We start from the raw sequence: 15,090 nt of genomic DNA on the forward strand, positions 1-15,090 counted from the left end.
ACTTCTCTGAGTAATCAAGGCGGTGAAATTTTATACAATTTCCATATTTCAGGAGCAGATAGGTCAGGCCGTGATGATTTGGGAGAGAATGCTGGCCATGGACTTTAGAGGCTGTCAGATAGCAGGAATGTGTTGTTTCATGGAGCTGCACTGGGCCCTGTGACTTCTGATGACTGTGGCTGTGTTTGTGTCTTGCTGGGACAGTTAGTTCCTAGAGGTAAGTTGTCCGCTGATATCACTAGTTGGGTGAGGGGTCCTGACGGGTCTCTCACGGCTTCAAATATCCCTATTCAGGCAGCAATGGCCGCTTGAGTAGCTGGACACTTACTCACTGCACACACTTCTCCTTGGTGCACGCTGTCAGCTGATCAGCGCCCCGTGACAACATGAGGGGAGCTGAGGGGAAGCGCTGTGAGATGGCCTTAGGCTGCTCCTGACTCTCTGACTTCAACCCAGCACTGTGACATGGCAACAGCTGCTCAGACAACCAAGCATGTGACAGGTCCCCAGCCAACAGGGAAAACACACGCCGCACACGGATATACGCGTGCTTGGCGAACAACACGGAGGAAAGGGCTACGAAATTAAGTGGCTGCCTCGAGGGGCTTCCAATTTAAAATTCACAAATGGTAGAGTTCTGAACTGTTCATGACAGATTTCCAGTCTGTAGTTTCTCTCTCTTAATTAAACCAAGTTAGGAGAAACTGCACAGCGGAGGACTACACTTCACAAATGGAAAACTACTCTGCCTGAAAAGGAAAGATGGACTGTATCTGCTACGCTGTGAAGGAAACCTGAGCAAGGTTGCTCACATGAAATAAGCCAATCAGAAAGACAAACAGTGTACGCTTACACTGTGGTGACTTCCCGTAGTGGTCAAACTCACAGAAACAGAAAACTGAACAGTGGCTGCCAGGGTGTAGGACAGAAAGGAAAGCAAGCTGTTGTCTAAGCAGCTGAGGGCTTCAGTTCTGCCTGCGCAAGACAGCCGCAGATGGTCAGTCTGCTTTGTGTATATCATAGTATGTTGTACACCACTGAACAGAACATCTAGAAACGGATAAGATAGGGCTTTGAAGATATGAAGGGTTTAAGTTTGACCATCAACAGGAGGAACAAAAATGAGATGAAGAGGCTAAAGGCTAGGTAAGTGTCATTCCACAAGGACACAAAATAGTACGGATGCTCATGTGACTCTAAGCATTTTGCTTCTGGAGCCCGGGATAGGAATGTGCCTTAGTCACCATGGGAGGTGCCCGCATTGGACCCTGCATGTGCCAAAGTAAACACTTGACTCTTGGTGGGCAGCAGGGAAACCTCCCTAAGGTTTTGGTCCAGTCCTCCTCAAGAGATGATCCTGTAGGCAAAACCTAAACATTTATGCCAGCAGCCTGGCCTAGGAGGGGTCCTGAACTGCCTGAATGTGACCCAGAGTAGAGGGAAATTGAGTCCCTGAGGTCAGCCAGGTTGGTGCACTATGCCAGTGGAATGCAACTCCAGAAAACCCCTGAACACCAAGGCTGGACTGTGTCTGCCCTACTACGGAGTGCCCATTGTGCACTTCGGGTTGGGAGAACTGACCATCTGGGCGACTCCTAAGACAGCGCAGCTGAACCTTGTGTCTGTCTTCCTGGACCCCAACCCTGTGCATTTCAGTGCTGCTGATTTGCAAGTGTACTGTGTCACTGTAATAAACCATAACAAGGAGTCCAAGAACATTTCTGTTTCTCCATCATTTTCTACTTACTCACTGAACCTGAAGATGACCCTACGTATCACCAACATCATTCAGCACCCTGCAAGAGATTCTGTTTATTCCTAAGAAAAACACTTCACCCTCAGCCCCTACCTGTCACCCATGGAACGCAGAATGCTTCCCAGGATTTGCCACCAACTCAGAAGTCCGTTTTGGGTCTCTCTGGGTGACACTGGGCGAGCTCTCAACTCAAGTATCAGTATATACATTTGGCTGGTTGACTGTACTGATCAGGTCGGGATGGATGAGGCAGGGAATCAGGGCTGGCTTTGGACACGTGGGTGAAAGCATCACACATGGGCTTTCAGTGAGGAGGGCTGGACACAGACACCAGGTGAGAGTCACAAGACTGGTTTACTGTACATCCCATCTTGGGTACAGGAAGGAACACAGCACCTCTTCTAGCGGGACACAGCACACAGCTGGTAGGGGGGTGGAGACACTATGAAGGACATCACACCACGCTCACTGGGCCGGGGCTGCCCTTCAGGCACTGAGAAGCTGAAGCGCTGCAGCAGGCAGGTGAAGAACAGGAAGAGCTCCATGCGGGCCAGGGGCTCCCCGAGGCATATGCGTGGGCCTGTGGGAGTGGACAGGGCACAGTTACGTTGAGGCTTGAGCTCCTCTAACCAAGGCACCCTGGAAGGGACAGCAAGCCTGTCCACTACAATCACCTGCGGAGAATGGCATGAAGGCCTCACGTTTCACAAAGCGGCCCTCAGCGTCCAGGAAATGTCCAGGGTAGAAGTGGAAGGGCTTCTCCCAGACAGTCTCATCCTTCAGCACTGATGACAGGTTGGTGAGGAGCGTCGTGCCCTGACAGGAGACACATGGCATGAATGTGGACTGACATACGGGACACAGGAAACCTGACACTTAATACACATAAGCACACTCGATGAGGCTCACAGGCTGGTGGGGTACAGAGACACAAGCAGCCTCTCAATTATCCATTAGTCCCAAAAGCTTATCAGGACCACCCATGATCACATGGCAAGGCCACAGGACAGGCATCCCAAGGGTGCCCAGAGTCCCATTTTTCCCCATGGGCACAGGATCCTCCAACAACTCGTCACTCGGGTTAATTTATCCTCCAGTTACACCTGGGGATCAGAGAGAATAGGGCAGCACTGTGTGCAACACCCCCACACACAGGCTTGGCCTGGCAGTGCCAGTGGTGTCGGGGCCAGGTGGCATATCACTTCTTAGCCACACTTGGGAGTGGCCATGCTGGGGAAGGAGGGTCCCAGGCCTACCTTGGGGATGAAGAAGCCCTGCACCTCAGTGTCACGAGATGTCATGTGGGGAACACCCATTGGGACGATGTCTGCAAAGCGCTGCACCTCGTGAATCACGGCATTGGTGAAGGGCATGTGGGCCTGGTCCGCCATCTCTGGGCATCGATCCTGTCTGATCACTTCATCGATCTCCTTTTGCACACGGCCTGGACAGGTAAGTAACCCCATGCAGGTCAGTCCCTGGAAACCAGGACCTGAGCCTCCCTTCTCCAGTGTTAAAGGCTATGTCCATGTGAGAAGGACATCACCCTGTCACTAGCCTTGGTGGAGACTCTCCTTTGAACCATGGGCTTCCAAAATCAGCTGTCCTCACTTCTCCTGCCTCGAGTTCCCATCCATTCTGAGCCCAACTCACACTGTACATCCGGGTACAGGATCATGAAGAGAAGAGCCCAGGACAATGTGACTGATGTGGTCACCATTCCTGCAGTAAACAGCTCAAGAACTACTAGACGAAGGTTCTGATCATTGAAGGTGCTCTCGGAGTTCCCCTTGGCCTGAGACAGGCAGAGAGGGTGGCCTCAGTGGAAAGTGGGAGGAATGGCACAAATGTCCCCATGCACCACCGCTCAGCACAGGTGCTGGGTCTCTGGGAGATGCTGAGGCCCCACCTGGCCTCACACCTCCCAGAACACTTGGCTCACAGACCCTGATCCCTACTCACAGCCCACTCTCACCTTATGCACCTCAGTCAGGAAAGCATCAGTCAGATCTCGGGGAGGCTGGTCTGAGTCCCAGCCTGTGTTGTGCTCAGCCAACAGCTCATCATTCAAGACCATGAAGGACCTCTGTGCAGGCAGGACTTTGGCAGCCAACCATGGGATGCGTAGGAGCAGTGGCATTGAGTTCAATACCTGTGAGAGCACAGAGGCAGCCTGGGTGCTTCCTGTGCTCCAGACCCACAGGTGCCATCTCACACCCAGCCCCCTCCATGGTGACACAAGGCCTGATGCTCCACACCTTTGCCCCCTCCCTCTACTGTGCCATCTAAACTCTCTCCTGCTGCTGAGCTGCCACAGGAACCTCCTAGCACAGAAATCTCATGAGCTTGGGTCCCTTCCAGCGTGGACACAGGCTCTACTCCTCTCTGCAGCCCTGAGCCTCAGCCTCCTCTCCCATTACTGCTGTCTGCTCGGCCACCACCAGCCCTTTCTCCCTGCAGTGATCCTCCCTGATGCTTTCTTCCCATCCCTCCTGCAGGCATATTAGCTTCTCAGAGCCTTCCTGCAGGAAGCACTCCCTGCACAGATTCTCATCAATCCTGCACCTGAAGCATGAAGGCACTGTCATCCACCATGAAGTCCTCCAGGAATTTCAGCAACCTGACAAAGTTCGGGTCATCATACTCAAAGTGGCGCGCGTAGATGAGGGAGGCAATCACGTTGCACACAGCTTTGCTCAGCAGCCCGTAGGGGTGAAAGGGCCGTCCTGGGAGTAGGAATGCATGTTAGAGTTGCCCCCTTTCTCCCAGTGACTTCATCACACTGTCCCTTCCTTGTGTCCCTGAACCCGTCACCCACCATCATGGCTGGCAAAACCATCACAGAGACAGGCGGCCTCTTCAGTCACCCACTGCTCCAGAGTCTTCTTCCCCAGGCCGAAGTTGCGCATGGTGGACACACAAAAGCGTCGCTGCTCACGCCAGGCGGGCCCATAGGGTGCCCTAACAACCCCTGAATGGGAAGGAGTGTCAGGAGCAGAAAGTACTGGAATCCTTGTACCATCAGCCCATCTTGTCTGCTGATCTGACACCAACTTTGTCTCCACCTCAATGCTACAGCTCCTTTTGCAGTTTTAATGCCCAGAAGAAAAGGACGTTCATTGCCATATTAAATAAGCCCTCTCTTCCTTTAGTCACTGCCCCTGGGGTCTACCCTGATGCCATCTGTGCCCTATTGACCTTTACCTTTGGCTTTTGGTCCAAAGCCAATTACTTCGCTAGTGGGCATTCGCGGCCGATCTGAGGTGTCCTCGCCGTGGCTCACCAGAGCCTCCCGCACAGCCGCCAGCCCATTGACCACAACCACTGGAGTCCAGGCAAACTGCAGGCTGAACACGTCCCCAAACTGATGTCGCAGCTAGAGGTGGAGGGACAAGACACCTGTGAAGCTGATATTCCTGCCACAATGTGCATCCCCATCTCACTCCCAAGACCTGGAGACCCAGTTCAAAACGTGGAAGAACCAGCTGCACTGTTGTCGGTTTCCTTTTCCTTTATGGTAGTGAAGATGGCACTGACAGCCTCGCCCCAGCTACACATGCATTCTAGCCCACTCCGCCCGGACACCTAGTGTCTGCATGCTGCCGTCACATCTTCTTAAGGTCAGAGTGATTACTTCAGATCTAGGGCCAACCACCCAGGTGTGTCCTGGGCAGAGTGCAGCAACAATCATTTAAGCCAATTCCCTCCCATTTTTGAGATGAGGCAACTCATGTTCTCAGATAATAGCAGAGAGGGTCAGGACTCTACGGCAGCCAAGGGATCTGACGGTGCTCATAGGACCTCTTCACAGTATCAACTTCCTGAATCAAACGCTGCTTAAGACCATCTTCCTCTGCTCCTGCATCCCCAGGTACTTCCTTCCCTCTGAGGTACCTGAAGGGACCTGATGTGTATGAAGCTTCTGTACCATCTAATGTGGTGCCAGTACAGCTATACATCCTGCCCAACCTCCTGTTGCCTGCCCTCTTGGCACCTTTGCCAGTGGAAAGTCCAGAGCCTTCTCTGCTCTGGTGAAGGTCTTCTGCAGACAGGTCATCTACCTCCCTCCTCGTGGGCTATGAGGTTATTCGCTACACAGTGTGCTCACCTACCACTCTCTGCTGTTAGGCCGACAGAGGGTCACCTGGCCTTGGCTGCTCTCCACCACCAGCTTCCTCACCTTGTAGCACGAGTACGCCATGTTCTTGAAGTCCACCTGCAGCAGGTTGCCCAGCCCGGGCACAGGCACAGGGCCTGGCGGGTAGCGAGCAGCCCAGCGTTGGCGCCGGTGCATCAGGTCCACCAGGAGCAGGAACACAGCCACGGCCAGAGCCACAGAGAACAGTGCGTCCCCAGTCAGCAACCCCATGGCTGCCTTTGTTACCACTGGGTTCCACTGCACCAATGGAACTTTTACCTCCCTAATCAGTCTGAAGCACACTCTACCACTCCTTGCATATTGGAACAGACCAGCTGTCCTCTTATAAAGCAGCTAAGGTTGCCCTTTGTCCTGTGCTGCGAGACAACCACTCTGCTCATCATGCAACCAGAGGGTGCAGGGAGGGTCCAGGTCAGAAGAGTTCCACAGGCTCTTGCCCCTCCTGCCTCTTCCTGTTGACACACAGGACGTTTAGGGTTCTGAGAAGTTCCATAGAAGTAGACAGTCCGGTTATGTGAGTCTCAGCATTAGGCCATGATAGATTACTCTCCAACAAGCACTGTCAAAAGCAGGGGAAGGTCAGGGAGCTGACAGACCAAACCAGCAGGACTCTGGCAATGTGCGATGGTTTATCACACTGCACTAAGACAGTTATGCAAGCTCCATGGAGAATTTTGCTGTCCAACATGAATTAACTGGGGTCTAAGGATTCTCAAAACCACCTCCAGCAGGTTCAGCTGCTTTCCAGCCTTTCTGACCAGGCCACAGACAAACAGGTCACCTTGAGCCTCTTCTCCAAGTGAAGCACACAAGCACACTCACATACAGGGAACCTCGACCTAACCACCCTGGAGGAGAGAAAAGAAGACCTGTTTCCAGGCCACAGATGCCTGAAGAATCTCAGCACCAAGCAGTGCTCACGTCAGGCCTCATCCATGAGGAGTCCAGGCTTCTTCTCCGTAGAAGAGCTTCTGCAGCAGAGCCACAGCAGTTCCACTTGTCTTTCCCTGTGATACAAGTGACTTTTTCCTTGGAAAGATGTAAGATTCTTCACTCCTTACTTCAACTTACATTTAACTGGACCTTCCATGGAGAAGCCTGTGATTTTCTTTCAAGCTACTGTTTCACACCCTCATCTTAAGATTCCTCTGAGAAGCCCAGTTAACTTGAAAATAATTTACAAAAACCATAATGCAAAATTCATCAGGGCCTATTGAGGCTGTGTGACAGCAGCTGCTCCAGCTAGAGTAGGGGACATGAGTAGGTGGAGCAAAGAGACTTTTAGGATACAACAGGAGGTTGGGGAAGAGTTTCCAGGCTGGGGACAATAGTCACCCATAGTCACTGGGGATAAGAGATTGTGCTCAGGGGCCCTGTCTCTGGTCACACATGCAGCTCCTGGACTCTTCAGACGGTGTTTTGGTGCAGTTTTTCCCCACATCCAAGCAGCATGTGAAGCATGCACTGCACCAGTGGACGAAAGCAAGAGTGGCCCTCACTCTCCTAGGCAGCGGTTCCTCAGCCCACCATCCCTATTTGATTTGGTGCACCTCAGTCAGCAGAGTGATTGACCAGTGACACAAGAGGCTTTTCTCTTTTGCCCAAACCTTGACCAGGTGGTCACTATTGGTAATGACATGGTGCATAGCGCTCATGAGACCACAACTTCATCTCATGGTGAAGTGTTAGGGGGAAAGTCTGAGCTCAGCCTCATGGCCAGCACCTGTCACTGCCCACTCCAGCCTCACTACACTGCAGCACCGACTTTTCCCAAACATTGCTGAATCCATGTGTTTCAGCACTGGACCTCCTGTGCTGGTCCTAATCAAAAATCCCCACCCACTGCCCCTCAGCCAGAGCACAGCCACAGGACATTCCACTGGCTTGTGCAGGGAAGTGGGCTTTTTGTATAAAAATGCAAGTATGAAAAACGCTGTTGCTGAGTCACAGTCAACACAGTGAGAAAAAAAAAAAACCAGCACAGAGTACAAATCCTTGTGGGATTAAGAAAGAAACTTTCATCCCCCTCTACCTTTGAGCCTTGCATTCAGGGCGGCAGGGTGCACACCCTGCTCTGCATGATGTGGGCAAGTGACACAGAAGCTCTACCCCCTTCCTGAATACAGGGACAGGTGTGTCTGGTACACTCTAAGTCACAGGAGAACTGGCCCAGTAGGACACAGCACAAAGGCCCACACTGCAAGGAAATCTCCTTTCCAGAGCGCAAATCTCTGCTTTCAACCATGCTCACATCTTCCTCGTCTTCTCAGTTGGAATTCTTCCAAATCCTACCTAGGTACCTGCCCTCTGTTCTACCTATTCCTGTGGCCCTACTCTTTTTCTTTGCAGAAAAACTCACACAGAAGAATAGATCTGGATTCGCTAGAATTAACATGTTCTGAACACGTTGTGTGCCAAACACACTGCACTGTTAAAGAACTCCCATAACATTTCATTGGAGTGACAATGCACAGTGCTGGATCCCCGAGGGACAGACCAACCTGGGGCTCACAAATCTCACAGGAACTTGAAAAGGGGAAAAGGTGGCGAGGAATGTTTCTGGAAAAATGATCCAGTATTCCTAAAACGCATCAAACTGCTTCAGTGACGGCCTCTTTCATCCCTGTTGCAGCCTCTCCACTGGTTCACTTTCTCCAAACACTGGGGGGAGTGGCTTTTGCACTCACATGTGATTAGGCCCTTATGGGGCCTGGGTGTTGCTCTGCACCTATCACACAGGTGATGCCACCTTGGGAAGGCAACTCCCCTTTCACCTGGCTTCAGGGGACACAGACACCTCCAGCTTGGCCTCTCAACTCCAAGTACTGGACCCACCATCATCCACAAAGCACTCTCTGATGACTCACAGAGCAGGGACCATCAGCTGTGGTGCCACCTAGACCTGTTTCTCCCTCCTGGAGGAGACAGAACTCTGCCACGGGCCCCTGGCTCGCTCTCCCTCAGCTCTGCAGCACTGTATTACACTGCAGCCTCCCCAACCATTTTTATACTTCAGAACTAGAATGTTCCCAACAGTATCGTGTGTTTAAAGGATGAGTTTTAGAAGGTGATGGGATGATAGGGATGCTCTATTCATCAGTGGAGTAGTGCACAGACAAATCCACAGGGACATGTGCTTTCAGCATGTGAGGCCTGCTGGGAAGCAGAAAAATAGGATTGTGACCCAGCACAGTATGTGTCCCTCCCTGGCTCCTCTCCTCTGTCTCTGCTTCCCTGCTGCCATGATGCAAGCAGCTTTTCTCTGCCAACCCTTCTACCACGCCTTTCCTGCACGGCAGATGGCAGGCTGTGCACTCAAGTCTCTACAAGCTGTGAGTTAAAGACCCATATTGTGCTTTAATTCGTGGTTGTACAGTAACGTGTCCAGGGAAGGGGAAGAAAGTAAGACAGCATCTGAAAGAGATCACAGCCAGAGAATACTGACCTGGCATAGGCAGCGGTCCTGTTGGGTCCTTCAAACAGGCACATTTCTATTGGGGACCACAAATTATAAACTGACATTAGGCTATGTTTGAGACAGTGCTTGTCCTGTGTTTTGTTCTAGTTAGAATATAGAAACCGCCCCTCAAGCACAATTTGTACTGGCTGCTTTTACAGCACATATTTTGAATCCACGAACAGAAAGTAAATACAATCCTGTTCCACTGCACTGACACCCATACAGACCCTCCAGCGAGGAGAACTTTCCTGAGAGGCTGAGGGATTTAGCACACCAGTTCCTTGATTATGGCAAACCTGGGGCTAATCAAACTATTGTGTAGAACCTTGCCCTGCCCTAGATTATGGGGGTCAAGTAGACGGTCATAATATGTGCCCCACTAAGGACACTGTTAATATGATAGCTAAACAGTCACAGCCTAAAAACTTCAATATGTTTTTACAATCCTTATATTTTCAGCACAGAACGACACTCTAGAATAAAACATCAGTGGACTTGTGCTTCTGGGTCAGAGTCATGGTGGTGGCAAATTCATAACCACCATACACCCTGAGGTGTTCCTCAATGTTGGCATTGATGGGCATGAAGTTGGCCTCTTAATGATTGATACTCTATGTAACAGACACCAAGCTTCAGGCACAAATGTGTGTGCTAGAGGCCTCCGTCCTTTAGACGCGAGAACAAAGTAACAGTGCACTTACAAGAAGGCCGTAAGGATCACTATAGTGTTACCTGATTTTACATAAATCCCTACCCTGTCTATAATCAGTCTGCTCACCTCGCACTATGTATAGTCTGCTCACCCCTGGCAACATATTAAACATAGTCAGGGGGCTATGCATCAAAATAGAACTCTAGACCAATTCAGAATTTTGATAAACACACAAGATTGAGATCAATTTTATGATATCCTGAACCAAGTAAATCCTTTTTATGTATCTCAAGGCTCACTTCTTGTTTTATGTTACTATATTAACAGTAATTTGTTTCTGTCTTCTGCTTTCTTGTTAGTCTGCACCACAGAAACTCAAACCTTACTGTCTAAAGGCTTTGTAGCCACAGCTCACTCTCATTCAACTTCTGCAATCAAATAAATGAAAGGGGAAACTGTGGAGGACCATGAATCAAAAATTGTGCATCAGGTCCATCCAAAGCAGCACTTGCCCTGCCTTGTGTGCTAGTTAGAATACAGGAAATCCGTCCGGGAGAACATGGCGGACAGATAACAGCAACTACCGGAGGCTCTCTGAAAACTAGGCTCAGAAGCCAGGTATGGTGCGGACTAAAGAGACATAAGCAGGAGGAGTTATGCTCTGCTGACTCAGGAACGAACTCGGCTGAGAGAAACCAACTTGGAATGCAGTCCTGGTGCTAAAACAGGAACAGAAAAGCCTCGCTGCTGAGGCTGGACCCCACGCCATTTGGGTTTCCCGCCGCGCGGTGGCTGGCTGCCTCTACGTCGGCTCGGCAAGGAGAGAGACGCACGGAAACTCTGAGAACGGGAGTCTGTGAACGGAGTCGAAAACAGGACAGGCAGGGAGGCATGTTCTGACTTGTGGCGAGGTGAGTGAGAGAAACTGACACTCCACCACAGTTTGACTCCAGCGGACTTTCTGGGCCCGGGCAGTCCTGCGGGAGCAGGGCGCGCTGGCGACTCCAGCCACACATTCCCCTGTCGGGCGGGATTGGTGAAAAGTGCCTGGCCTGCGTGACGCTGCCGGCGGACCCCGTAGGCTGGCCCAACCCAGATCCCAGAGCCTGACAGAGGCCGGGAGGGGCGGGCCCCCACTTAGGCTGCCTGGTGTGCAGCAGTGAGTGGAAACACCTAACCGGCGCAATTCGATCAGGCTGTGGCTGACAGAGAGAGAAGCTAGGCCTCTCATATAAGCTTGCATATATAAGGAACAGAGAATATGGGAAGAGGCAGCAACAAGAAAGGCTCCTCGGCCCCCAATTCTGAGAAACAGGCAATAACAGACACCGCACCATTACACATAAGGCGCCATATAGAGAGCCTCATAGACCAATTCAGGAATGAAGTTATCAACGACCTGAAGCTAGAAGTATGCAAAATAGTTAGAGAAATACTAAGCACCACCCAAGGAAAAACAGATGGTGGAATGGAAGAACAGAAAAAGAGGGGAGAAGTGTTTGATGGAGAAAACAGGGAAAGCATAGAATACGTGAAGCAGGTTCAAAGGGACTACCAAGAAACTAAGAAGTCTATCGAAGACTGGCATAACAGCTTGAAAGAAACTAAGGACAGACTATCTGAACTGGAGGGCAGAATTGTAATATGGGAGAATGAAATGAAAAACTTCTTAAAAATAACAAAGAAACAAACAGCAATAATACAAAGACAAGAAGATGATAAGAGGAGCCATAACTTAAGGATTAAGAACATAAAAGAAGAAGTAGGGACACAAACAAATGAACTACAAAAGCTACTCACAGAAATAATCCAGGAGAATTTTCCTAATTTAGCAAAAGGTAAAGATACTCAGATGTATGAGGCATACAGGACCCCAGCCACCTACAACCCTAACAGAGCAACACCCAGGCATATAATAATAAAAATTCCAGAAATTCAATACAAGAACAGAATATTAAAAGCTGTCAGAGACAAGAAGCAGACCACTTACAAGGGAGCACCCATCAGAATTACAGCAGATTTCTCTGCACAAACCATCAAATCACGAAGAGCTTGGGGGGAAATAATTCAAGCTTTGAAAGATAATAATCTCCAGCCAAGATTGAGATATCCTGCACAACTGTACCTCGAAATTGATGGAAAAACAAGGTGCTTCCAGGATAAAGAGGAACTGGGGGAATTTGCAACCACCAATTCAACTCTACAGAGAGTATTGCAGGATATTCTAAAAAAAGAAAAATACAAAGAATCCAGAAATAATGGAGGTCACAACGAATGGAGCAGAGAACAAAGTGAAGAAGACAAACTGACAGCTACTGACAGAATAAGAGCTCAACAGAAATGAGGCAGAGAAGATTGGATGATAGGAACAGCTATTTTGGAGAAAATGACATCTTAATAGGTAATACTGATTTAGTATCATCTTGTTTTGAAGTCTCATCTAGCTTTTGTCCTTCTGTCTCCAATGGTCCAAATAGGTTGTATCTTACTGGATTTTATTATGTATGATAGTATAAGCAAAAACCTTTTAAAGACAAGGAGATTATACAGAAACCATTGTTCATTTTCTGTTAGTCGATTCTAAATACTCTGTAATGCTGTCATTCTCTTGAATGGTTTTACATTGTTTTGATATACTTAATGCTACAGTATACGAAGTTGTACTCAAGGATTTCAAGGAAAGAGATAATATGGTAACTACTTTTAGGTCAGGATTATCTGGTGGTGAAACACTATTCTGCTTAAATGGTTATGTTTTGATCTGTGCTGTTTCGTTGTTATGCCCTCTTTTATCTCAATCTCCACTCCATTATTTACTTTTTTATTTTTATCCTTTTAATTAAAGGAAAAAAATAGCAGGATATATTATAGTAACCCACTTTGACTTTCCATTACCTCGATTTAAAGCCCTGTATTACTCTCACCATCTGGTTTTTAACTGATGTTCCCCCATTCTGTTTTGCTGGATAGTATCAGGTTCGAAAATTTAGGCATCAGCTGTGAAGATAATGAGATTCATTATAACGCCCATTCTCATTGACTTTTATCTATTTTTGAAGACCTACAATGTCTCCAATGTTTTGGTTTTGTCGGTTTTATTCTTTACAGTTTTGTTCAATTGTATTGTAACTAACAATATAGGCAATTCTATTAGAGATAGCGGGAGGCATTATGGTAACCATTGTTGATCACCTTGTATTATGTTTTCACATTATCTATTATGTCCACCCTTTTGACTTGACCGATTCTGTTCTGTTATGTCACATTTGGTTTTACTCTCTTCCAAAAAAGTAATAAGAACCATGGGAGCAATGAAACCCAAAATGTGTAATAGTCATTGTACAAAAGAGAGGAAAAGAAAGTGCTCTGTACTATATAACTGCATGTATATTTAAGTGTATAAGATAGAAAATGATATCACAGAGTTTTATTGGATCATTGAACAGAACTGTTTGCAGTATCATTGATGGAATGTCCACTTTACAAGCTTTAATTTTGTGACTTGAACAATTATTTCTAAGATGACAATATGTAATCCATTAACTAGTAATTTCCTACTGTTCATTTTTTTTCTGCAAATCTGTATAACTTGTACCCTTTCTCTGCTTTTTTTTCTTTTCTCCTTAAATAAAATTTAAAAAAAAAATTAAAAAAAAAAAAAAAGAATACAGGAAATCCTGCTTTGTCGGGATAAGGTTAAGACCTCAATGGTCCCTAAAGCCCTGGCACTCCCAGGGGAGCATGAGATCTTCTGAGGAAATGACAGGGGGGACAAGGACCCAGGTGTGGGAAAGGCTGTGAATTTCTTCCAGGAATCCCACAGAATTGACACTGCTGCGCCGATTCATTGACCCCTCTAATAATGTGTACACGTGTTCAGTAAATAGTGGCAACTTCAGAGAGTCCTCGCCTTTGCCCATCCTGAGGCACTGACCCCACAATCCCCACTGTGTACATTCTTAATTTTGTCTTTTATTTCATTCTTGATCATATTGCTCATACAGGTAGGTGAGGGTCTTGGGCAGGTCCCGAGCACAATTCCAATTTGGGCAAACTCTTTCCAAAGTTCCCTCATGGGGACACAAGCCTCCTGCCACAACTGGACTGGTTTCCCTTTCTTGTCCTTTCTAAGGGCCACAATCCCTGCAGAGCTCCCTCGGCATGCTGCCTCCTCACAGCAATGCCTTCCACATTCAGGACACAGACAACAACACAAAATGTCCTGAATTTCTTTTAATTTAATGTTTTTGGAAAACAGGGTCTCACTGTATAGCTCAAGGTGGTCTTCAACTCACAGCAATCTTCCTGTCTGTGTCTCGTGTACATGGGAATTATAGGTATGTGCCACCATGGTAAGCTTTGAAAATACCTGCTTCCCTATATACATCCTCTAGAAGTAAAAACATAATCCTACATGCAAAACAGTGTTGGAGATACATGTTTTTCAGGGCCTGTTTCCTTTCTTTTTGAGACAAATGAATAGGGTGAAGGCTTTGTGTTTGCAGCTATGGAAGGAAATACCTGGACCAAGGGACTCAGAACCGAAACCACACAGGATTTCAAAACAAGCAACACGAAATAAAAAGTGACTACCATCATATCTCTTAGTTTCTTCAAAATAGTTGTCCATACTCTCATAGACAATAAATTCGAACAAAACAAAATAGTATAACATCAATCAAAACAAAAGAATGAAAGCATTATGGGCCTTCAAAACCATCCAATAGGAAACCAACAATGGCTACATAATGTCTCTTCATTGATTTTTTGTTTTGTTTTGTTTTGTTTTGTGCCAGGGATGGAACTCACAACCACTGAGCCAAATCCCTGTCCATAATCTCTCTTATTCTCTTCAAAATAGTTGTCCATATCCTGACACATACTGAGATCAAATAACAGAAAACAGACTAGACCTTATCAAGACAAAGAATAAAAGCATTATGGGACTTCAAAACAAGTGGACAGGAAATCCACAATGGCTACCATAATGTCTCACTTTCTTCAAAGCAGCTGTTCCTATCATCACACATAATAAAATCAACTTTTGTAAACTTTTAGGAGAC

At 47.8% G+C, this 15,090-nt stretch overlaps 1 protein-coding gene across 1 annotated transcript; it reads right to left on the minus strand.

Annotated features, from left to right (window-relative positions):
* Window positions 1-2,091: 2,091 nt before the first annotated feature.
* Window positions 2,092-6,233, minus strand: LOC100715041 (cytochrome P450 2D16-like). The gene is made up of 9 exons (XM_003470529.5): window positions 5,937-6,233; window positions 4,961-5,132; window positions 4,575-4,727; window positions 4,322-4,482; window positions 3,732-3,908; window positions 3,410-3,551; window positions 3,013-3,200; window positions 2,431-2,572; window positions 2,092-2,336 (listed from the first exon to the last, which is right to left on the minus strand). Exons 1-9 carry the CDS (start codon window positions 6,123-6,125, stop codon window positions 2,158-2,160), a joined length of 1,503 nt encoding a protein of 500 aa, XP_003470577.2. The 5' UTR covers window positions 6,126-6,233; the 3' UTR covers window positions 2,092-2,157.
* Between the last annotated feature and the right edge of the window lie 8,857 nt (window positions 6,234-15,090).

The sequence above is a fragment of the Cavia porcellus genome, unplaced genomic scaffold (genome assembly GCF_034190915.1).
Source record: "Cavia porcellus strain 051 isolate PalLab524CR breed Dunkin Hartley unplaced genomic scaffold, mCavPor4.1 scaffold_40, whole genome shotgun sequence".
NCBI lineage: Eukaryota > Metazoa > Chordata > Mammalia > Rodentia > Caviidae > Cavia > Cavia porcellus.

Coding starts and splice junctions, on each gene's coding strand:
- LOC100715041 (XM_003470529.5), bottom strand. CDS start 6,125: ATGGGGTTGCTGACTGGGGACGCACTGTTCTCTGTGGCTCTGGCCGTG. Junction 5,133..5,936: donor TGGCGTACTCGTGCTACAAG/GTGAGGAAGCTG, acceptor CTCCACCTCTAG/CTGCGACATCAGTTTGGGGA. Junction 4,728..4,960: donor CTTTGGACCAAAAGCCAAAG/GTAAAGGTCAAT, acceptor CTTCCCATTCAG/GGGTTGTTAGGGCACCCTAT.